This window comes from Neofelis nebulosa, chromosome 10, assembly GCF_028018385.1.
Source record: "Neofelis nebulosa isolate mNeoNeb1 chromosome 10, mNeoNeb1.pri, whole genome shotgun sequence".
NCBI classification, from domain to species: Eukaryota; Metazoa; Chordata; class Mammalia; order Carnivora; family Felidae; genus Neofelis; species Neofelis nebulosa.
Genome location: NC_080791.1, coordinates 55,256,189 through 55,279,507, shown reverse-complemented (window position 1 = coordinate 55,279,507; position 23,319 = coordinate 55,256,189). Strand labels below are relative to the sequence as shown.

General features: G+C 50.5%; 1 protein-coding gene across 2 annotated transcripts; it reads left to right on the top strand.

Moving 5' to 3' along the window:
• The first annotated feature begins 3,314 nt into the window (after positions 1–3,314).
• On the top strand, positions 3,315–16,293 carry B3GNT6 (UDP-GlcNAc:betaGal beta-1,3-N-acetylglucosaminyltransferase 6). 2 transcript variants are annotated; one of them, XM_058687691.1, is made up of 5 exons: positions 3,315–3,608; positions 7,646–10,287; positions 12,255–12,393; positions 14,490–14,622; positions 15,720–16,293. In XM_058687691.1, exon 2 carries the CDS (start codon positions 7,646–7,648, stop codon positions 8,780–8,782), a length of 1,137 nt encoding a protein of 378 aa, XP_058543674.1. In that variant the 5' UTR covers positions 3,315–3,608; the 3' UTR covers positions 8,783–10,287; positions 12,255–12,393; positions 14,490–14,622; positions 15,720–16,293. The 2 variants fall into 2 exon arrangements, with proteins under 2 accessions (XP_058543674.1, XP_058543673.1); XM_058687690.1 differs by lacking the exon at positions 3,315–3,608 and having other exon boundaries at positions 7,525–10,287.
• The last annotated feature ends 7,026 nt before the right edge of the window (positions 16,294–23,319 follow it).

The window sequence follows — 23,319 nt, the reverse complement described above, 5'->3', positions numbered from 1 at the left end:
CAGGAATTAAGTCACACACGGCTTTCAAAGCTGCGTTGAGAACCTGAATTTGGAAAGCACCTGAAAGGGTGGAGAATGGACTTAAAGCCAGTGTGAGCACAGGGATACCAGATAGAAAACACGGTGGTCCCAATGGTAGGTAGTGGTGAAGAGCGGCACTGGGCACAGGTATGGAAGAGCAGATATAACTGAGTTCTGTGGGAAGCGGCAGGATTGGGTGAGTTATCGAGTAAGTCTGGGACCGAGAAGCAGTAAAATGCTGTGGATCCGGAGCTCAGCTGAGTGATCTGAGCTGAAGACAACTTTGGGAATCAAAGGCACACGTGATCTTTGAAGGCATGAGAGTGAGATCACGGAAGGAGAAAAAGAGGATCTCAGACTGAGTCCTAGAAACCAGACTGTTTAGGGGTTAGGTAGAGGGATTAGGAAGGACAGGGGCACCTCTCCAACCAAAGAGAACCACTACTCACTTGGAAGGGAATCCGGGGGTGAGAGCCCAAGTTCTAGTTCCTCAGGACGCCAGAGGCCGGGCTGGTGCGGCTGTGGCTGCTGGCAGGGCTAGCTGCGTGCTCCATGTGGCATGCGGGGTAGAGGGCAGGGGCAGTCCTGACCCAACCCTGCACTGAGGCAGCAGGCTCCCAGGGGAGCCCACTGGCATTAGTCCTGACAGGGTGCAGTTACATTCTTCATGTCCTTGGTGGTGTCTAAAGTCCTGGCGTGGGCTCCCGGGCCCCCACCGAAAAGGTGTCTGCCTGCCCGTAGGCAAGTCACTTAACTTTCAACACTGGGGTCTATAGCTATAAAACATAGGGTTTTGTCTGAAGGGTTAAGCACCATGGTGTAGTATGAATCTAATTATAATGGGCTTTCTGAATAGGATCCTTCCTTGTAAGAGTGCCTGGCCTGGGCCTGCCAGGGGTACCTCAAAACTCATGGACGACCTTGAGGAGTCAACCTCTTTTCTGGATCCCGCTCCCACGACCAGCTCAACCTGGAACAAGGGGCCATCCAGCTTTCCTGGTTGTCAGGTACCAGGCTGTGCTCACACAACCTGTTTGTCTTGGAGGTGGGGACAGTTTCCTCTGCCTTATCCCACCCGTTTTTCAGGCTAGGGTGTGGCCCAGCAAGTACCAGACTGGGACTTCTTGTACTGGATTAAAACACCCACCTTTCATTGTAAAGAAGAGGGCTGGAAAGGAGTTAAGGCTGTTTTAATTTTTTTTTTAATCTTTATTTTTGAGAGAGAAAGACAGAACATGAGTGGGGGAGGGGCAGAGAGAGAGGGAGACACAGAATCCGAAGCAGGTTCTAGGCTCTGAGCTGTCAGCACAGAGTCCGACCCGGGGCTCGCACCCACAGAGCGTGAGATCATGACCTGAGTCGAAGTCGGACGCTTAAGCGACAGAGCCACCCAGGCACCCCTAGGCTCTTTTACTTCTTTCTCTGAACAGTTCACACCTTTCTGAAGCCACCCTGCCACCCACATCCACTAGATACCTCTCACTAGGCTCCTCGCTGGCCACTCCAGAACCTTCCTAGAGAGCTTATTGTTGCCTGCCCTAAAGTCTGTTCATTTTACTCCAGTAAACCTGCCCCCCATTTAACTTTTCTCCTCATTTTAATTCATTCCTAAACTTCCCCCAAAGGCATTTCTGCTGGGGGGAAAAGATGCATTTTTAGGGGGCTTGAAGAAAATGAGTTAACAAAATTATGTCATTCTGCTCACCTGGATGGCCGGCTGCTCCATGCCAGGCCCTGGACCCTTGGCCATGAGTGGGACAGGAGTTGCTCAGTGTGTGGAGAAATACAGTCGGCCCTCTCTAGGGTTGTGCCCTTGGCCTCGTGTGCCCCAGATTTAACTGGTGCTCCCATCCTCTTTCAGACTTCACCTGCCAGCAACTTTCCAGGGAGTCTGGACTCCCCTCCTCCTCCAGTCTACTCTCACCATCCCCACTGAAACCTACACCCGAGCCCCCAGCTTCCTCCCACCACTCACTTCCCCCTCATCCTTGTTCCTTCACCCTTCTATCATCCAGCCACACCCCCCCCCCCCCCCCCGCCGACCCAGGGCCCTCTAAATTAGCAGGAAGGACAAGGAGCCTGAGAGGTGAACTCTCACAGAATATCCAATAAAGCACCAATCTACGAAGACATCCCCTGCCCAATCGAGGCGGGGCCACGCCTCGCTGTCCTGTGGATCACCATCTGCCTCCTGGGTCCCTGCCTCCAGCCTTGCCCTCTCCAACAACTGTGCCACCATAAGGGCTGCTGTAATGGACTCCGGAAAGCAGAGACTTGCCAAAACTCTCAAAGGATCAAGATAAAACGCCAGGTACGGTGTTCAAAGCCTTTCTCAGGCTACTTCTATCTCTGTATCTTCAACTCTCAATATTTACCCCTCCACACACATTAAGCCTGGAATGTTCCCCCAGACAAGTCCCGTTTGTTCCCACCTCTGCACGTCACCTCAGGGTGCCTGCTGGGAAAACTTTCCATCTCAAAACCCACGTGGTAGCTTAAAGGCGGCCATAAATTTTTGGAGCTCCTCCTCATCCCTTGTGTCTGGGCTGGCCCTGTGACTTGCTTTGACCAGCAGAATGTGGAGGAAGTAACATGATGCACATTCTGAAGTCCAGGCCTCCAAGGTCTGGTCGCCTCTGCCTCTGCCATCTTGGAACCCCGAGACCACCGTGCCGTGAGGCAGCCCAGGATGAAAAAGCACAAGGAGAGTGAGGCCCAGCTGTCCCAGTTGAGCACTGCCCCTAGCTCACCAGTTAACTGAATAGAGCCACGTGAGAGAGCCCAGGCAGGTCCTGCGCAAGAGCCTCCCAGGAACCCCACGGAATCCTGAAAAACATACATGCTGGTTGTTTCAAGCCATTACGTTTGGGGATGGTTTGCTACGCAGCAATAGATAACTGATAGAATCCAGTTCTGCTGTGAACTCTTCTTGGCTCACTCAGGTTCCCTTCTCCAAGTCTCCTCTCTGTGTTTTGTATGCACCACATCCCTTTATAACTATGCAATATCTGGCTCTCCCAAGAGACGGTGAGCTCTTGAGGACCAAGTCCGAGGCCGATTCACCTCTCTCCTGACCACTCACAGTGATAATGGGATGAAGCCCTTGACCATCTGCCCAATTCAGCACGCTCGGATGTCATTAATGTGTTTAGAAAATATGCCCGTACGGACATTTTACATACAATTCACTCAACAAAGACTTTAGAGCGTATCCTATGTTAACAGAACAGATCCCAGGCCCTGCAGTTGCCCTCCGTCCAGCAGGGAACACTGATCATCACAATACAGCATTATTTCAGTCAGGTATTTGCTGGAGCGTGCAGGGCAGCCGTGGGTGGAGTCAAGAAAACCAGAAGAGATGGCATTTAGCTTCATGGCAAAAGGTAAGCAGTCACTGTAGGAAGGAAGCTTATAGCTGTCCCCTACTTCACCCTCCCTCCAAGGAGGAGGAAGGAGGTCATGGATTGGTCAGATTCAAGAACACTGAACTGAGCCACAGTCCTGGGGGTCGGGCCTCCGCATGTGAAAGAAGGAGGTTAAAGTCTGGGGACGGCTCCTGTGTATTTCTTCTCTCTCAGATACTCAAGGTAAGAGGGGGGCTTGGGCTGCTTCCCATCGGCAAGGAGGTGCATTTTCTACCCTCCTCACACCCCTCCCCCTAGAGGGTGAAGCAAGAACCAGAGGGAGGAAGGGGCAGGGGAAGGAACCAGGACAAAGCTTCCGAGTAAGGGCTCCACGCCTGATTGCCTACCATATCCGCTGTGCATGTATTCCCCAGGAATACCTTAAGGTGGTAGGGGGCTGGTGGATGACCCAGGAATCCGTGTTCCATTCAGCCATCTCGGCATCAAACCAGAGGAGGGAATAACCAACAGGAACTTTGCCTGTTCCAGGGAAAATAAAGAGAATCCCAGGCAGAGTGAATAGCATTGCAGAGGAAAGCAAACGTACGTGTAGAGCAATAAACAGAGAAAGAAGGGCGGTGAGAGGGTCACAGAGGAACTTCAGATAATCCTATGCTGCTCAGTAAACTTTCTTGTGTTAGTTAATTGCTAATATTACTATAGTACCCATTTATTGCACACCGTGTATAAGTCAAAGTGCCTTATACAGATCAACTCATTTCATCCCCTGAGGCACCGAGATAAATTAACTTGCCCACGTTCCCACAAATGAGGAACCTGGGGTTCTTTTTTTTTTTTTTTTTTTTTAATTTTTTTTAACGTTTATTTATTTTTGAGACAGAGAGAGACAGAGCACGAACAGGGGAGGGGCAGAGAGAGAGGGAGACACAGAATCGGAAACAGGCTCCAGGCTCCGAGCCGTCAGCCCAGAGCCCGACGCGGGGCTCGAACCCACGGACCGTGAGATCGTGACCTGAGCCGAAGTCGGACGCTTAACTGACCGAGCCACCCAAGCGCCCCGGAACCTGGGGTTTTAAAGGGATACCTAAGTGGCAGGTGTGTCTCTTTTACCACCTTTGCCACTCAGCAGCCATGGTAACAAGGACACACGTTCCACTGAGCTGGTCGTACCAGGTTTCCTGCACGAGGTGGTACTTGAGCTGAGTCCTGAGAGACAGGGGATCGGGGCCAGCAGATCTGAGAGAGAGCCTGAGGCGTGAGCACCCCAGGAGACCTGGAAGAGCGCATTGAGAAAAGGGGGGAAATCCAGCAAAAAGAACGACAGGGGACACCCAAAGTTTCACAGCGGCCGCATCCAAGAACAGGGTGTGGCAAACCAGCGCCACCCACAGGATTAGACCACAGCCCACCCTGCTCGTTACTCATATGGAAAAGTGGCCAGGATTCAGCTTCCTGGATGAGCATTATCAAAGTAAATGCAAGTTTCCTTGACACAAGAATTACTTTTTCTTTCGCGAAGTGGTTCTGGGCGGAGAGAAAAAAGATGGGCAATGCTTTTCCAATTGTGTTTTTAACTAGCGTTTGTATGGCCCTTCGGCGTCAATAATATTATTTTCTCGCTCGCTGTGTCGCCGAGAGACGGGTGTTAACTTCCTCAGTTTTTCAGTAGAGGAAACGACCTCTCACAAAGGCACACAGCTAGTGGAAGCAGCCGGCTCAAGCCCAGCTCCTCAGGCTCCAAAGTCTATTCTCATTCGTTCTTTTATTCTTCCGTTCACTGGAAAGAAAAACGTGTCGCCTGCCACAAATGTGCCAGGAACAGGATAAGCCACTGAGCGTATCGCGATGACAAAATGGACTTGGGCCATCTCACTGTCTCTCCTGTCTCAGGGCATCAAACACTGAAGCAGGAATTCAGTAGGAGCTACAGGATCCTACGTCTAGTATTTCCAATGGGATCAGTGATGACACCCACACTTTTGCAGGGTTCTCTCACTTTTTTGGGTAGTTATTGGTACCTCCATTATTTCACCGAACACCTGCTTTGTGCCCATCTCGCGCTAGGCATGGTGCGTGGACTATATAAGACACAAACGCTAGAGCACAATTCAATCCGGTAACACCTACGACGTGCAAATGACTCAGTCTGAAGATATTTGTCGAGCACAGGCTTTGGCAAAGTATCCGTTCGACAAAGATTGACTGACACCCCTGATAATCATAATAGGTAACCTCTGCTGAACACCTACCATGTGCCGAGTAGCATGCCAAATTCTTTATACACATTACCATTTAATCATCATGGTGAACAACACAGATGTCATACGGGCCCTCAAGATGCTTACAGACTAGGGAGGAAGATACACTTTTTTTTTTTTTTTTTTTTGAAAGAGAGGCAGAGAGAGCAAGTGGGGGAGAGGGACTCTATCTCACGACCGTGAGATGATGACCTGAGCTGACATCAAGAGTCGGACGCTCAACCAACTAGACCACCCGGGCACCCCAAAAGAAGATACACTTTAAAACAAATAATGTTCTGGTTTCCTTTGAGCGACGTTAAAGCCTAGCCAAGGACATTCCTATTCAATGGACCCAGAGGCTGAGGAGGCTGAGCAGGTGTTACATAGGCAAAGGAGGGAGAGGGGGGGTCCATCCAGGCAGGGGAGCTCCAAGGTAGAAAGAGATAGAAAGAGCTTTGCCAGGCTAAGGCTGTGACCTGGCTGATGGCCAGGGCAGGTGGCTGACAGAAAGCTGAAGAAAAGAGTGTGAGGAGTGGCATGAACTCTGCACGTTGACAGGTACCCCCAGCTACTGTGGAGGAAGGATCTGCTGAGAGCGAGAAAGCGTGTGGACAGAACGAGCAGGAGGCTAAGTCACTTGAGCAGCAGATGATACTTCGGGTTAGCCTGTTGATAGTGGGAATGGAAGTGGACAGGCTGATGAAACACTTAGGCGTTAAAATCAAACAGGCTTGGGTGGAGGGATGAAGAAAAGGAAGGTGTCGGTCACGGTTTGGGGCCTGAACAAAAACCACAGTGGGTTGTGGCACTCTGGAGCAATCCTGGGGACGAAGATGAGAGCTGAGGTTGCACCCAGGGTGGCCGTGGACCACCACACAGAGGTGCTTGGTAACAGGTGGCTGGTTGGACACATGGCACAGGAGCTTGGAGGTCCTAAAGCAAAGGAGACGTCTAGGACAGGACCCTGGGGACCTCCTACTCTTAAAGGTGGAAAGAGGAGGAAATGACCAAAGGGAATTGAAAGACGTGGCGAAAGGAGACAGAAAGCCAGAAGGGAGTGGCATCTCTTAAACAGAGACAAGTGTGTTTCAAGGACAGGAGCCGGTGTGACAGGATTTAGCAGGGAGTAAATACAAAAAAGGCTACTGTGATCTGGAATTTGTCTTGAGGGGTTCTTCATGAAAGCAGGGCTTGAGGTGCCCCTGGGCAGGCGGGGGGAGTTAGATACACAGAAAAGAGGGCCTGATCTGGCATATTCAGGGAACAGAAGATAATACCAGCATGAAGAAAAAAAAGGAGTGGGGTCAGAGGATGCCAACGAGGTTATAATATCGCTGACTGGCCACTTTATGCTCATTTAATGCTCCCAACGACCCTGCATAGTAGGAATCTACTAACCCTTTCTTACAGAGAACACTCAGTCCTAGAGATCTGAAGTGACGTGTTCAAGAGGACACATTAAGTGGTGATGCCAGAATTTGACGTGTGTCTGAGTCCATTGCTGTCACCTCAGGCTTCCTTGACTAAGGTGGCAAAGGAGGAAATAAATCAGAGAGGGGCAGGGCTGACAGGGACAGAGAGGAGGGAATAAGGGTGAAGAGATTTGGATGCAGAAACTCCAGGGTATGGAGTCTGGATATAAGTTGAGGGTGGGGAGAGTCCGGACTTCTGGCTGGAGTAACTGAGTGGACGGTGATGCCATTTACTGAGGTAGGGAAGCAGGATAGGAATTCACAGGACGATGAAGATTTTGGCTTTGACGTGAGTTCGCTGAGCCTGGGTGGATTCCGCCGGAGGGGGGATGTCAGGAGACAATGAGATTCTGAAGGTCAGAACACTCCAGACTGTGGGAGACGTGAGATGCTTTGGGGTAATCTTGAATTGTGGTTTGCCCCTTAACCTTGTAGCAGCAAAGTTGAGAAGGGGCTGGTTCCGGGAGAGACGTGATGGGGCAAGGGTGCCCTTCTGCTGATGCCGAAGATGACTCCTGGCTCACCTCTGACTCGGTTTCCCCCACAGATGGCTTTTCCCTGCCGCAGGTCCATGAATCCTAAGACTCTGACCTTCTTTCTGGTGGGTGTGAGTTTCTTGGCCCTGCACCTATGGTTGCTCCAAGCCTCCAGGTCCCCGCAGGAGAACATGTGGGACGGATCCGTCGAGGCCACCCCCGCTGCTCCTGTGGCCGCGCAGCCGTGGCTGTTCAGCCCGTGTGTGGCCAACGACTCGGCCAACGCCACGGACGACTTCGAGCAGCTGCCGCAGCGCATCCAAGACTTCCTGCGGTACCGCCACTGCCGCCACTTTCCCCTGCTCTGGGACGCGCCCGCCAGGTGCGCGGGCCGGCGCGGGGTCTATCTGCTGCTGGCGGTCAAGTCGTCGCCCGCCAACTACGAGCGGCGCGAGCTCATCCGCCGCACCTGGGGGCAGGAGCGCCTGTACGGCGGGCGGCAGGTGCGGCGCCTCTTCCTGCTGGGCACGAGCCCGCCCCAGGACGCCGAGCGCGCCGAGCGGCTGCAGGCGCTGGTGGGGCTGGAGGCGCGCGAGCACGGCGACGTGCTGCAGTGGGCCTTCGCGGACACCTTCCTCAACCTCACGCTCAAGCACGTGCACCTGCTCGACTGGCTGGCGGTGCGCTGCCCGCACGCGCGCTTCCTGCTCAGCGGCGACGACGACGTCTTCGTGCACACGGCCAACGTGCTCGGCTTCCTGGAGGCGCAGCGGCCCGACCGCCACCTCTTCGCCGGGCAGCTCATGGACGGCTCGGTGCCCATACGCGACAGCCGGAGCAAGTACTTCGTGCCGCCGCAGCTCTTCCCCGGGCAGGCCTACCCGGTGTACTGCAGCGGCGGCGGCTTCCTCCTGTCCAGCCGCACGGTCGGGGCCCTGCGCGCGGCCGCCCTCGACACCCCGCTCTTCCCCATCGATGACGCCTACATGGGCATGTGTCTGAAGCGCGCGGGCCTGGCGCCCAGCAGCCACGAGGGCATCCGGCCCTTCGGCGTGCAGCTGCCCGGCGCCCGGCAGCCCTCCTTCGATCCCTGCCTGTTCCGCCAGCTGCTGCTCGTGCACCGCTTCGCACCCTACGAGATGCTGCTCATGTGGAAGGCGCTGCACAACCCCGGGCTGAACTGTGGCCCGGATCACAGGGTCTCCTGAGGACGGGTGGGGCGTACTGGGGGAGGGTGAGCAGCCCCCGCACGTGATGTGTCCCGTGCTGAGAGCGCATCTTTCCTGCTCTGGATACCTTCTATCCCACCCAGCTCGGTGCACCCGAACCCCAGCTGCACACTGGAATCACCTGGGGGTGGGGGGGGGCGGGGGTTGCAAAAGCCTGGCTCCTGGCCCCACCTCCAGAATCTCTGATTGTGTTGATGCCGGGTGTCCCCGGATACCTAGGTATTTTTTAAGTTCCTCGGGTGATTCGAGTGTGCAGCTAGGAATGAAGCCCGCTGGGCAAGGGATGTCAGTTTCCCCTCCAAATGCGGCTCCACTGCCCCCTCTAGGAGCCTTCCGGGGCCAGCTCCTGCCCTGAGTCCATGTGGGCAGTGGAACAAGGGAGGGGTAAGGAGCCGGGGTCCGATGTCTCCTCTTGGGTACAATACACGAGTTGTCACTTCCATCAGTTCCTCCACAAGTGAGTAGACACGCGGCTCAGTGAGGACAGTGACTGATCCAGGGCCACGTGGTCATTCCCAGTCAACACACCATTGTGGTCCCCTCCACGTCCACCGACCACAGCTGATGCACACCAGTGCCACCAGCCCTCACGCCCAGAGGGCAGAGACAGGCTCCCTGCCGGAGTCTGGGCCTGAGGGTTGGTCAGCCTTGGGGAACCAAGCTGGGGGGTTCAGGGTGGCATCAGCGTGGGGGTCAGCAATGGTGAAACCATGCAAGACAGTGATAGGGGAATCTGGACACTGTTTGGGAAGCCCATGGAGGGCGACATACAGAACTGTGTTGGGGGTGGGAGATCAGATTAGTAGCCTTGAGGGACAATGGTTAGGGAGTGTGCAGAGGTGACTGGAGTCGTGAATATCAGTTAGGAGGCCGAGGGATCAGTGATCGGGACTCTGTGATCTCCAGGAGCTTCAGTCATCCTGGCAAAGTAGGAGGATCAAGAAAACGGCCTAAGGGTGAGGCAGAAATGTGTATCAAGGTCCCAGCTGTGGGAGACGGACAAGAGGGTATGACTTCAAGAAGGAAGGAGCCCAGATAGGAAGTCAGGAGGCTGACCAAACGCCCTCCCTGCCCTTAGGACAAGGTCCGTTCCTCCCCACCCGCAGACTCATCTGGGCGGAACCACTCACGCTGTCCTTTCTTGGGCTTCCTCCTCCCTCTGCGCTTCTGCACAAGCTCTGATCCCTTTACGGGAAGTGTCTTTGAACCACCACCGTCCCTGTCTCTTGCGTCATGCAGGATGCCTGTGGGGGAGGCTGCCAGCTGCCTGCCAAAGTCTGCTACTCCCTCCCTCCTGGGCACGCACCTAGACTACACTCCCCAGCCTCCCTGGCATTTGGGCATGGCCATGTGACCAGGCTCTTTGATGAATGTGGTGTGGACGCCATGAGGACCGCACTTGCACCCTGCCGCACCTGTGCTCCCCTTCCCCTTCCCCTGGATGGGAACATGGATCGGCACGTGATCCCGCTCTGACCTTGCAGGTGAGGACAACCCTCCAGGCCTACCTCAAAACGAAGGACTGCTCTACCCAAAATGTCCTAGTGCCGAGGTTAAGAAACCTCTTTTTCCCTCTGCAACAACCCGGAGTCCACCCTGAATCTCCCAACAGACCTTCACTCAGCTCCCGATGCGTATCCACCTGCCTCAGTGGTCACCTCAGCTTGAATGTGTGGCAGGCCTGCCTCTCCCCCGATGTTCCCATCTCAGTAAATGGCACTGTCATCCCTCGACTTGTCCACGCCAGGAAGGGGGCACTGCATCTCAAACTCTCCTTCTCTCTCCTACCCCATCCGGTCAATCACCAGGTTGGTCTTACCTCCAAAATATCTCTCCAGTCAGTTCTTGTCGGTCCATCTTCTCCATGGCACCAGATGGCCTGGGTTACCACCAGCTCTTATGTGGGCCTCAGCCAGGGCCACCTAGGGATGCACTCTCCACCCTACAGCAGCCAAAAGGCAGATCTGGTCATAATTGGGCCCCCTCTCAAAATCCAGCCCTATTGTCCTCAGATACAAAGCAAATGCTTTCTGAGATGGGCGGTTTGACCTGCTTTCCTTTGACTTCTCTGACTTGATTTCTCCCCACTCTGCTGGCGCCTCTTGAGGTTCTGTGTACTCTCTCTGGCCCCTGGGCCTTCCAACAAGCTGTTCCCCTGCCTGAAACACTTTTCCACTCTCGCTTCATTTGTTTGTTGTTTTTTTTGTTTTGTTTTGTTTTTTAATTTTTTTTTTTTAACGTTTATTTATCTTTGAGACAGAGAGAGACACAGCATGAACGGGGGAGGGGCAGAGAGAGAGGGAGACACAGAATCGGAAGCAGGCTCCAGGCTCCGAGCCGTCAGCCCAGAGCCCGACGTGGGACTCGAACTCGCGGACCGCGAGATCGTGACCTGAGCCGAAGTCGGACGCTCAACCGACTGAGCCACCCAGGCGCCCCAACTCTCGCTTCATTTGATATAAGCTTCAGATATAAGATGAAGTGTCACTTCCTTGGAAAAGCCTTTCCCAACCCCCTCCTAGTCCCAGGGCACAGAGCTCCTCGCCCTACCTGGTTATAGCTCTGTGAATTCCCAGAACCCCCAGCATCTGCTGCTGTGCCTGGAACAGTGCTGTATTAGTGTCCCACTGCCGCTGGGACAAATTACCACAAACCTGGGCACTTAATTTTTTTTTTTAACGTTTATTTATTTTTGAGACAGAGAGAGACAGAGCATGAACAGGGGAGGAGCAGAGAGAGAGGGAGACACAGAATCTGAAACAGGCTCCAGGCTCTGAGCCGTCAGCACAGAGCCCGACGTGGGGCTCGAACTCACGGACCGTGAGATCATGACCTGAGCCGAAGTCGGACGCTCAACCGACCGAGCCACCCAGGCGCCCCAAACCTGGGCACTTAAACCCACGCAAATTTATCGTCTTACTGCTCTGTAGGTCAGAAGTCCAACACAAGCTTCATGGGGTTAAAAATTAAGGTGTTATCAAGATTGTATTCCTTACTGGAGCTCTAGGGGAGAATCTGCTTCTTGGCCTTTTCCAACTTCTAGAGGCCCCTTCCTCCATCCTCAAAACCAGCATTCTTGCATCTGTAACTCTCCTGCTCCTCCTTCCACTTTTAAGGACATTGGACCCACTTGGATAATCCAGGATTATCTTCCTGCCTTAAGATCAATTGATCAGCAACCTTCATTCCCCCTCAACCTTATTTCCCTGTCCCTACTTAACCTAACCTATTTATAAGCTCCCGGGATTAAAGCATGGACTAGGGCCATTATTCTTCCCACCACGGTGTCCAATAAATGTTTGTTGAATAAATGAACAATAATTAAATAATAAGCTAAAATTAATAAATGAGCAAATGTGCTTCCTTCACACAAACCTCCCTGGGGCAGACTCTCGTGCTAGACAATTATCATTAATCCTGAATTCCCTTCTCCTTTCTCCCATTTACCAAGAGCTTGTAACAGACAAGAAAATGAGAATGCTGAGGCCAGGAGAAGACACCTTCCTTATTCTCTAGAAAGTCTGAATTCTGTGCTCTGACGACTTCCTCCCATTTCCCTGACAAGCAGATGGATTATCCCCACTTTACAGGTAAAGACATTGCAATTCAGGAACTTTACAGCTCAGAAGGTTTAGAACTCTGTAGTTATGGGCCTGCTGTGTGCCCCTCCAGGGTCCTGGTCACCCTGTCTGGGTCCCGGTGTCCCTCTTGGTCCTGGTCACCCCGTCTCTGAAGCTGAGCTGCTCTTGTCATCAGACGCAGCGAAAACCAGCAGCCCGCAGAGCCCTGGCATCACCTGTGTCACCTGGCCCTCAGAGCCACCTGGGCGCCGCCACTCACCCCGCTGGTTTCCTCAGGCTCTTGCGACCCACAGCCACCAGGGGGCGCGCCCCGCACACGTTTTCTGCGCGCAGGCTGGCTGCAGGTCCTTGGGTACGTGTAAATCTGGATCCTGGGACCTGTGCTCCCAACCACCGACCCGACCCGACCGTTATGGCCAGTGCTAATTGACAAGGACCACATAAGCAGAGAAGATGATGGGCTTGTCTCACAAACATACATGCGAAATCCTACATAAAATGCCATCAGACGGAGCGTGACAATATGTAAAAAAGCATAATATATCAGCATCTAGATGGGTTTATCCCAGAAATTCCAAGTGGTTTATTTAGTATTAGAAAAGCAATCAAGGGGTGCCTGGGTGGCTCAATAGTTGAGCCAAGGACTCTTGACATGGCTCAGGTCGTGATCCCAGGGTCGTGGGATGGGTCCACCCATTGGGCTCCGTGCTGAGCGTGGAGCCTGCTTAAGATTCTCTCTCTCTTTCGCTCTCTCTCTCTCTCTCTCTCTCTCTCTCTCCCTTTGCTTCTCTCCCCTGCTCAGGCTCTCTTTCTCTTTCTAAAATAAAAAATAAAGAAATAAAAGTGAAAAAAGCAATCAGAATGTATGGATAAAAAAGAAATATGTGTCAGTGTGGTATATCACATCAAGAGAAATGTATCTCCAACGCAGGAGAAAAAAATGATACAATTCAACATCTATTCGTGATTAGAAAAAAAATCTTTGTAAAAGGTGAAAGCATTTCCTTTACGATTTGGACTAAGGCTAGATGTGCCCACTATCGCCACAATGTTCAACATTGTCTAAGACATCTCGAGAGCACAGCAAGGCAAGGTAAGGATTCAAAAATATGACTTGAAAAAAAAAAGTATCAAAACCTCAGAGGTTTGCAATCCTATCGGATCCAAATTCCCCATTCTGTAACAAATTAATGCCATCCCCCGTATCCCGAAGTGAAATTCTTGGATAATATAATCTGTCACACGTGTGTTTTCAAAAAAATCAACATAATGCTTTAATTTTAATATGCGATTAATAAAAGAAAATACTTTAAAATAAAATAAAATGAGTTGTGATGTGTCATTTCTTGGGCACAACAAAACCCTCACAAATTTTCTAATCTCCCAACCAGGGGGCAGTATACCACACTGAGAACCATTAGTCTATGCAGAGAAAACTCACCGAAAAACACACGTGCGCACACACACACACACACACACACACAAATCCGACATATAATTGATTACATTAATTTGATAAAGCACCAAGTTTTCCAGATACAAAATTGACATACAAAAATCAATGTAATTTCTATACAGTAGTAGTAAGCAATCAGGAAAAGTTTTCTTTTTTCTTTTTTTTTTAATTTAGTTTGAGAGAGAGAGAGGGAGAGAACCAGCAGGGGAGGGGCAGAGAGAGAGGGGAACAGAGGATCTGAAGAGGGTTCTGTGCTGACAGCAGAGAACCCAAGGCGGGGCTGGAACTCAGAAACCCCAAGACCACGACCTGAGCCGAAGTCAGAGGTTTAACCGATTGAGCCACCCAGGCCCCTCAGGAAAAGGCATCTTTTAAAAGAAGAGATAAAAAGCTACCTAAGAATGACTCTAAAAGATGTGCGAGAAAATAAAAAAAAAATTATTTGAAGAGGTTTTGTTTTTTAGACACCCCTGGGTGGGTCAATCGGTTGGGCGCCCAACTTTTGATTTCTGCTCAGGTTGTTATCAGGTTGTTAGTGGGATCAAGCCCCATGTCGGGCTCTGAGCTAATGTGGCCAAGCCAAGCCTGCCTGAGATTCTTTCTCTCTCTCTCTCTCTCTCTCTCTCTCTGTTTTCTCGATGTTTTTTAGTATGTAAATTAACGTGGAGAGACAGAATGTTGTAAAGCACCTCTGAGTCCCTGACTGCCTTGAATCCTCACGCCAGCCAGGGAACGGAGATTATTACCACCGCCCTTGGCCAGATGTGGAGACCGAGGCCCAGGTAGGAGAATGACCCGCTCAGACCTCCTGCCCGCCACTCCCAGGCCCTGACCGCTCCCCTAACCGCTGTGCCCAATGCCAACCACACCCAGACTCCAGAGTTGCCACTGCACCAGCCAGAGGCTAGCGCTCGGGCTCCAGAGAGGAGGGGGCAGACGGCACTTTGTGTGCACGCAAACACACACAGCCATGACATCTTTCATGCCTTCAGCGGGAGGAAAACCTCCTCAGCCGCCCTCATCTCCGTGGCCCTGGGAGTGGGAGGCGGGAGGTGAGGGGGGAGCTCGCAGGTCAGGCCCACCTCGGGTTCCTCGAGCTGCCCCTTCCCTGTCCCCTTCCCGGCTCGCCACCCATCCGGTTCCAGAACCCCACCTGGACACCCACCCCGAGGCTGCCAGGGGCGACTGCCAATCTCTCGGTGTTCAATCGAATTATAACGGTTTTTAGAGATGGCCCCTCTCCACCCTGGGACCGTCATTTACAGAAGTATTCTGTAGTGTTGGTGACCCTCCTCCTCCCTCCTGTCTAGACTCAGCCTGGCCTTTGAGTTAACGAACAGGCTCATTAACATAATTTTCCTGGTAAGAGAGCAGTCTTTCCGGAAGGTTCATTCTGATGCTCCCAAGAACCCAGAAATGACATTAGTCTGTAAAATGTCATCCTCTATTCTTTACTCCTGCTCTCAAGAGTTTGAAGTAATAGGATAGGAGATTGGATTTGTATTTCAGAAAGTTCATTTGGCTGCAGGGAAAGGGCTCTGAGGGGCAGGAGGGGGGCTGGGGAGAGTGAGGAGATGGGGAGCAGGGGAGCAAGGAAGTGCCTGACCTGGGAGGGACAAAGGAGTGGAGGGAGCCCAGGGGTCACGGCAGGTGGAAGGGACAGGGCTCGGAGCCTTGGAGTGCTAGGAGAGGGCACGGGAGGGGGCGTGCTTGTCAGGACAGAGAGGAAGCCTGGTTCAGGTCCGACCCAGTGACTCCACAGGGCTTGGGGAGGTCACAGTCCTCATAAGGGGGCTCTGGGCTTTTTGGGAAACAGTCTGGCAGTTCCTCAAAAAATGTCACATGGTGTTACTCTATGACCCAGTAATTCCATTCCCAGGTATATACCCGGAAGAATTGAAAACACGGGTCCATACAAGCCCTCATACGTGAATGTCCATAGCAGCATTATCCTTAGTAGCCCCAAAGTGGAAAGATACCAAAGGTCCAGCAACAGCTGAATGGATGAGCAAAACGTGGTAGAATATTATCACAGCAGAATATTATCACACAGCAGAATATTATCCAGCCATAAAAAGGAATGGGTGTGCTGATCCCCGCTACAACACGGATGAACCGTGCAAGCGTTCTGCTGGGTGAAAGCAACCAGGCACCAAAAGCCACATATTGTATGATTCTATTTATATGAAATCTGCAAATTATATGGATCTGCAAATCTGCAGAGACAGGAAAGTAGATCAGGGGTCGCCAGGCATTGAGGGGAGGGACGACGAACGGGATGATGAAAATGTTCTGGAACGAGATCATGGCGAGGGCTGCACGATTTTGCAAACAGTCTAAAGTCCACTGACTTACCGCTCAAAAGGGTGCATTTTATGGTATGTAAATTATATCTCAATAATACACATTTTATTTCTTTATTTTTAAATATTTTAATGTTTATTTTTGAGAGAGAGAGAAAGAGAGACAGATGAGAGTGGGGAAGGGACAGAGAGAGAGGGAGACACAGAATCCGAAGCAGGCTCCAGGCTCTGAGCTGTCAGCACAGACTCCGACGCGGGGCTCAAACTCACAGACCACAAGATCATGACCTGAGCCGCAGTCAGATGCTCAACCGACTGAACTACCCGGGTGCCCCAGAATAATACACATTTTAAAAGATACACTTGGAGATGTAGCAGTCTCTCCATGCCCCTGCTCTCCCATTTCCAGTCCTCACTCTCTCCACCTCTTTCCACCTGCCCCGGAGGAACCAGCCTCTTCCAAAGATTCACCTGTGCTTCCTATATTTCCTTTGCCCGGATGAGCAGATACCTCTGTGTGTTCTTATATTCTCTTCTTTCTGACATGAAGAGCAGCATACTATATTGACGTGCTTTGGGCCTTTGCCTTTTTTTTTCCTTCCACTTAATAGAGTGGAATTGATGCCACATCAATTCAGAAATCTTCCTCAGTTATTTTATTTTATTATTTTATTTTATTTTATTTTATTTATTTTTTAAAGCTGCAAAGGTCTCCATATGGCTCGGCTGTAATTTATTCAACTAGTCTCCCATGTATGATAGATTGTTTCCAAGATTTTGCAATAAAAAATTATGCTTCAGTAAAAAGCCTTTTGCACATGTGTTTTCACATTGCTGGAAGCTTATCTTCAAAGCAGATCCATAGAGGTGGAATTGCCAGGGGCGCCTGGGTGGCTCAGTCGGTTAAGCGTCCAACTTCAGCTCAGGTCACCATCTTGCAGTTCATGAGTTTGAACCCCACATCGGGCTCTGTGGCTGACATCTCAGAGCCAGGAGCCTGTTTCAGATTCTGTGTCTCCCTCTCTTTCTGTCCCTCCCACACTCACGCTCTGCCTCTCTCTCTCTCTCTCTCAAAAATAAGTAAACATTAAAAAAATAAAATACATAAATAAATAAATAAATAAATAAACATTAAAACAGTTGGGGGGGGGTGACCCCTGGGTGGCTCAGTCGGTTAAGTGTCCAGCTTCAGCTCAGGTCACTGTCTCGCAGTTCATGAGTTTGAACCCCGCATCGGGCTCTGTGCTGACATCTCAGAGCCAGGAGCCTGTTTCAGATTCTGTGTCTCCCTCTCTCTGTGCCCCTCCCCTGCTCATGCTCTGTCTCTGTCTCTCTGTCTCTTTCTCTCTCAAAAAATAAATAAACTTTAAAAAAAAAGTGGAATTTCCAGGGGAAAGCGTAAGCACGTTTAATTTTGTTAGGTATTGCTAAATTTCTTTCCAGAAGGTTGCACCAATTTGCATTCCGACCAGCTATGTACTCAAATGTATTCAAATGCCTCGCCAACAGAATGTGTTGTGATGTTTTTCATTTTTTGTCAGTCTGATAGGTGAGAAATGGTATCTTTCTCGGAGTTGTTTTAATTTTTTTTTTTAACGTTTTTATTTATTTTTGAGACGGAGAGACAGAGCATGAACGGGGGAGGGTCAGAGAGAGGGAGACACAGAATCTGAAACAGGCTCCAGGCTCCGAGCTGTCAGCACAGAGCCCGACGCGGGGCTTGAACTCACGGACCGCGAGATCATGACCTGAGCCGGAGTTGGCCGCCCAACCGACTGAGCCACCCAGGTGCCCCTCTCGGAGTTGTTTTAATTTGCCTTTCTCTAATTTTCAGTGTCCTCAAACATTTTTTTCCAAGGGGCCAATTTGTTTGAGGGCCAATTTTTATACCGTTTTTGGTCAATGGTGTGCCATGCCTTTCCCCTCATTTTACTATTGGATTTTAGGTTTTGTACCTCAATTTTGAAGAGTTACTTATGTATTAAGGAGGTCTGCCTTTTGTTTGTGGTATGATGTTGTGAATATTTTCTTCTAGGAAGTCATTTGTCTGTGGATTTAGTTTATGGTGATTTGTGTCAGGCAAAGTTTTTTTTTTAACTTCCATGCAGTCAAATTTGTCAGTATTTTCTTTTGTGGCCTCTGGGATTTGAAACATCATCAGAAAGTCTTTCCCAACACGACACCTAAAGAGGAAGTCACCCATGTTTCCTTCTAGTCTTTGTATGGTTTCAGTTTAACACTTAGAGCCCTAAACCGTGTAGTTTCTTTTTATTGGGTGGAACATATGGGTCTATTTTTTTTTTCCTTTTTCCACGTGGCTACCCAGTAACATTTATGACAAAGTCTATCTTTAGTATGTAACAAAGGTGCATCTGAAATCACTGGGATAATGATATACTTGGGTCTATTTCTAAATTTTTTAGTCTATTGCGATTTATCTATACATGTGTCGGTGCCACCCACTTTTAATTACAGAAGCTTTTGTTGTTTTAATGTCTGGTACACATTTTTCTTAAGTATAGCCTCTACACCCAGTGTGGGGCTTGAACTCATGACTCTGAGATCACGAGTCGTGCACTCTACTGACTGAGCCAGCCAGGTGCCCTGGAAATTCCATTTTTAATGTCTGGTAAACCCTTACTGTGTTTCTTTTCCAGTGTTTTCTTGCCTATTGTTGCGTGTTTATTTTTCATATGCCCTTTGGCATCAACTCGTCTCTCTTCATAAAATAGCTTGCCGTTATTTTTAATGGGATTGTATTGAAATTGCAAATTAACATAGCGAGAACTAACATCTTTATGATGTTGACTCATCCCTCAGAGGATGTCTTTTCAATTGTTCTTCTTTAGTGTCTTTCAAGAATGTTTCAATTTTTCCTCCTATGGGTCTTATACATTTCTAATTAAATTTCCTCCTAAGCATTTAATCTTTTTTGTTGTTGTTATCACAAATAGGGTTTTCTCTCCCCTTAGGACCTCTGTTTATTGTTTGTATATATAAAAGCTATTGAATTTTTACTGAACTCTTTTACTGTTTGAATTAGTTTTGTCATTGCTTCTCTGTGGTTTTTCAGGTAGTTTTATTTCTTCTTTACTTATTGTCAGGCCTCCAATTGATTTATCTTGTCTAATTGCATTGGCCAATACCTCTAGTACAATGTGGAATAGTGGTGGAGTGAGTGGCCATTCTTGCCTGCTTCCTCATCTTCATGGAAATGCTTTTAGTGTTTCTTTGATGAAATAAGATGCTGGCTTTAGAACCACATTTTATCATTTGAAAAAGTATCCCTCACTTCCTATGTCGCTGAGTATTTTTATCATGAATGGGTGTTGAATCTTGTGAAAGGCTTTCTTGGCGTCTATAGAGAATATCATATGGTTTTCCTCTTAGATTCATTAATATGGCACGTGCTTATTATGGGTTCACTTGCGTCCCCCAGAAGACATTGGAGTCTAACCCCCAGTACCTCAGAATGTAATCTTACTTGGAAATGGGTTCTTTAAAGAAGTGATCAAGAAAGGAGGTCATTAAAGTGGGCCCTCCTCCAATATGACTGGTATCTCTATAAAAAGGGGAAATTTGGACGCAGAGATAGATACACACAAAGGGAGAACACATGTGAACGTGAACATATAGATCAGGGTGTTGTGGCTACACGAGAAATGCCAGCAAGCCACCAGAAGCTAGGAGGAAGGCATGGAATGGATTCTCCTTCACAGCCCTCAGAAGGTCCCAACCCTGATGACACGTGATCTTGGACTTCTAGGCTCTAGAACTGTGAGACAATACATTTCTGCTGTTTAAGTGTCCTAGTTTGGGGGAATTTTGCTATGGCAGCCCTAGCAAACTAACACAGTGGATTCTCTACTATCAAACCAAACTTGCATTCCCGGAATAAATTCCACTTGGTCCTGGCTGGTTCTTAGTAATATCCAGGATACCAGTAAAATAATGGCACTTTTCTCTGAAAAAAAATGTGTCAGAGAAGCATGGAATCAAGGGCAAATCAAAGGTAATCTTGCCCTCTGCATCGCCATTTTCCATGTGTCTGCTGGAAGTCCAATGTGACCCTCCCATCTCTTGTCCTCTTTGGAGAATACCGTTAGCACCCATTCCCAGCCTGAAAGTTCTGTGTGTCTGACTCAACTCCTCTCCCTATAATCCTGACCTCATGGCTAGATGGCAGTAGGGGAACTAGTTGATGCAGTTATTTGAATATTTCCCCCCAAGACACCAGCCACTCACCATGCCGAGGGGCTTCCCTTAGGGTTCTCAAACAATAGCTAACCAATTAGATGTGCTGAGATTTTTGAAAGAAATTATTATTGTACGAATTTCACGTGGGAAACCTGATTACACACAGGAGCAGTCAAGGTAAGGGATTTCTGGTCTGGAGCAGAGAAGATTCTGTGGCCAGGCTCTGGTGAAGTTGGGGAGGGGGGGGCGTGGTATGGAGACCTGCAGAACCATGGAGAGGGAGAAGGGTCAGCTTTGGGTGGCAAAAGACTCTCCCCAGAGGAGTTGAAAGGGCTGTCCTGGGAGGGAACGAGCTCCAGGTTGTAGAGGGATGCAAGCAGAGATTGGATAGCCAATCAAGGAGCCCACAGAGGTGAATTTTCCCTGGGAGGAGAGAGGAGGAGGAGGAGGAGGAGGAGGATGGGAAGGGGAAGAAGGGGGAGGGCACAAGAGTGGCATCAGACAGGGTAGGTGTGAACCCCAGTTCTACCATTTCCTAATTGCATCGCTGGGGCATGTCTCTGAGGCTCAGTTCTGTCATCTGCACGATGGGCCTAATGAGGGCTTCTGCAGAGGGTGACCGTGAGAATTAAGTGGGAAAAGCACCTACACAGCAGGCCCCGTGATGGCACCGTTCCGTGACTCAGTTTGTGAAAACTGAGTGTCGCCAGAGCATCACTAGAGCCCCACCCCTTCCTCAAGCTTGCTGGGAGACCAGGTTTTTCCTGACTTGTCTGCAGACCATATACAACTCTCCCCTCAACAAGAGCAGGGCCAGTGCCTCCCCCCGCACCCCCAGCCAGGATGGGTGCCCTGGACAGGTCACTCTCTCTCTCTCTCTCTCTCTCTCTCTCTCGGCCCCTTTCCTCATCTGTCCGAGAAGGTGGGAACTGACAGGGATGAGCTCTGAGGGGGCCCTTGCAGTGCTGACCTTCTGGAAGGCCTGGCCTTCTAACTAGCCACGTGTACATGTCTCTGCTTCTCAGGACCCGGTGCCTGCACAGAATGAGAGGGGTGGACTGGATGAAGGTAACCTTGGCTAAACTGTGCTGAGCCCTGACTCTGAGCCCGGGGGGCCACTCTAGGGGCTTTACAGGCATGGCCCATTTAGCTCCTTCAACTCCATGATGTGAAGGCTACTATACTGATTTTATGGGGACGGGACAGTGTTGCAGGATTTTTTTTTACCACAATACCCGGGATTCATTGTCCCGCCGCTTCGAAGAACGAAGAGGTGGACGCAAAATGAGCGGCAGGCAAAAGTTTACTAGAGTATAAGATTAGAAAGGGAGAATAGTAGGGAAGACCTCTTTACCGGAGAAAGGGAATGCCCACGAAAATAGGCAAGTGTCTTTGTTCTATAAGGTTTTGGTTGGCCCCCCCCTCCCCTCCCCTTCTCCCCTGTTCCCTCTCGGTCCCACCCTTATTGGCTGGATAGCTCTAGGTGCTGGGTGGTCCATTCCTGATTGGCTCGTTTCCATTGTATGAGGGGTGGTCTAGGGCCAAACCTAGGTCTTTCCTCAAGTGCCTGAGGGAAACCTGAGGGGGAATAGGTGGGGTCTGTTACATTCTTAAGAGGAACCTTAAGCCTGAGGGGGCTGCTGTGGTATGACACATCGGACATTGTTCCAAAATATGTGTTTTTCCACGTCTGGGTACCTCAGGTCCTATCCTCTCCCTCTCCGCCTATTTTATCCTCTTTTCCTACCATAACTGGAACACACAGAGGTCAGGTGCCTTGCCCAAGGTCACACCCCTAACACAAATTGAGGCAGTGAGTCCAAAGTTCATGCTTGCAATCGTTACATGATACCCTTCTCGTCCTTGCCTCGCTCTGAAAACAAAAAGGGGCCCAGGCACCTTCTGAGCTCCACTGTTTGGCAGGCTGAGGCAAATGTCTTCTCACACATGACCCCTGGGCCCACCTTTGACCAGGTGGGAGTTCCCCAGCCCAGAGGCAATACTACCCAATACCCTACATGATGGGGCCTTACTGGGCCCCACAACTTGCCTGTACCGGATCATCACACCTTTCTGCTAGAAGCCCAGTTTACAGACAGGAAAAGGGACAGAGGAGTTGCCTGGATCACACGGCCAGTAACTGGCAGAGCGAGGACTGACTGGAGCCAGACCTGCCTGGTTACACCAAGTATTACTGTCTTCCCCAGAGTGAGCCTCAGCCTCACAGGGAGGCCGGGAAGGGGGCCGAGACTCCACCACTAACTCCAAGAGAGGCAGCGTGAATTTACTGAATTTAGGGCCAGGCAAGAAGCACAAAGGGTGCGAACGCTGAAGAAGCGGGGGTAGGGCTTCCTAGTGGAGAGGGGCTTGGTGATGGAGGCCATGGCTCTAGAGGCTTGATTATCAGCACTTGCTTCCTGGAGGAAGGAAGAGCTTTCCAGATAGCAGCAGAGCAGCAAAACCACAGTCTGAGGGTGGGGGAGCCAACGGCCTCGAGAGGAGCACTGAGAGCCTGGGGAGGCTGCAGCCCAGGGCACAGGCCCAGCAATGGGCTATGGTTGGGGGAGTCGGCACTGGGGCAATTTTGGAACATTGTTCTGTGGGTGGCCGGTCATGGTTGCATATTTGAAAGTCTTCCTTGTCTGGATAGGGACTAGAGAAGGGGAAAGGGGGGAGGTGGGGCTGGAGCTACATCCTGGGGAGAAAGAAACTTCTGGGAGGTCTGGGACCCAAGAGTGTGAGGCGGTGGCCGGGTTGTCTGAGTGCCTGAGAATTTAATGAGATCATTAAACGAGACTGAGAATCCGGGTGAGTGGGCCTGAGAATCCCGGTGAGTGGGCAGGAGTTTCTGTATCTGCAAAGTGGGCCAGCGTAGGCCTCGGACGAACAGATCAGAGAGGCATGTCTGCCAGGAGCTCTGAGCCCCTGAGCCCCTCTGAGCCCCAGGGTTGGTCACTCACGAACCTTCTCAACCTTACT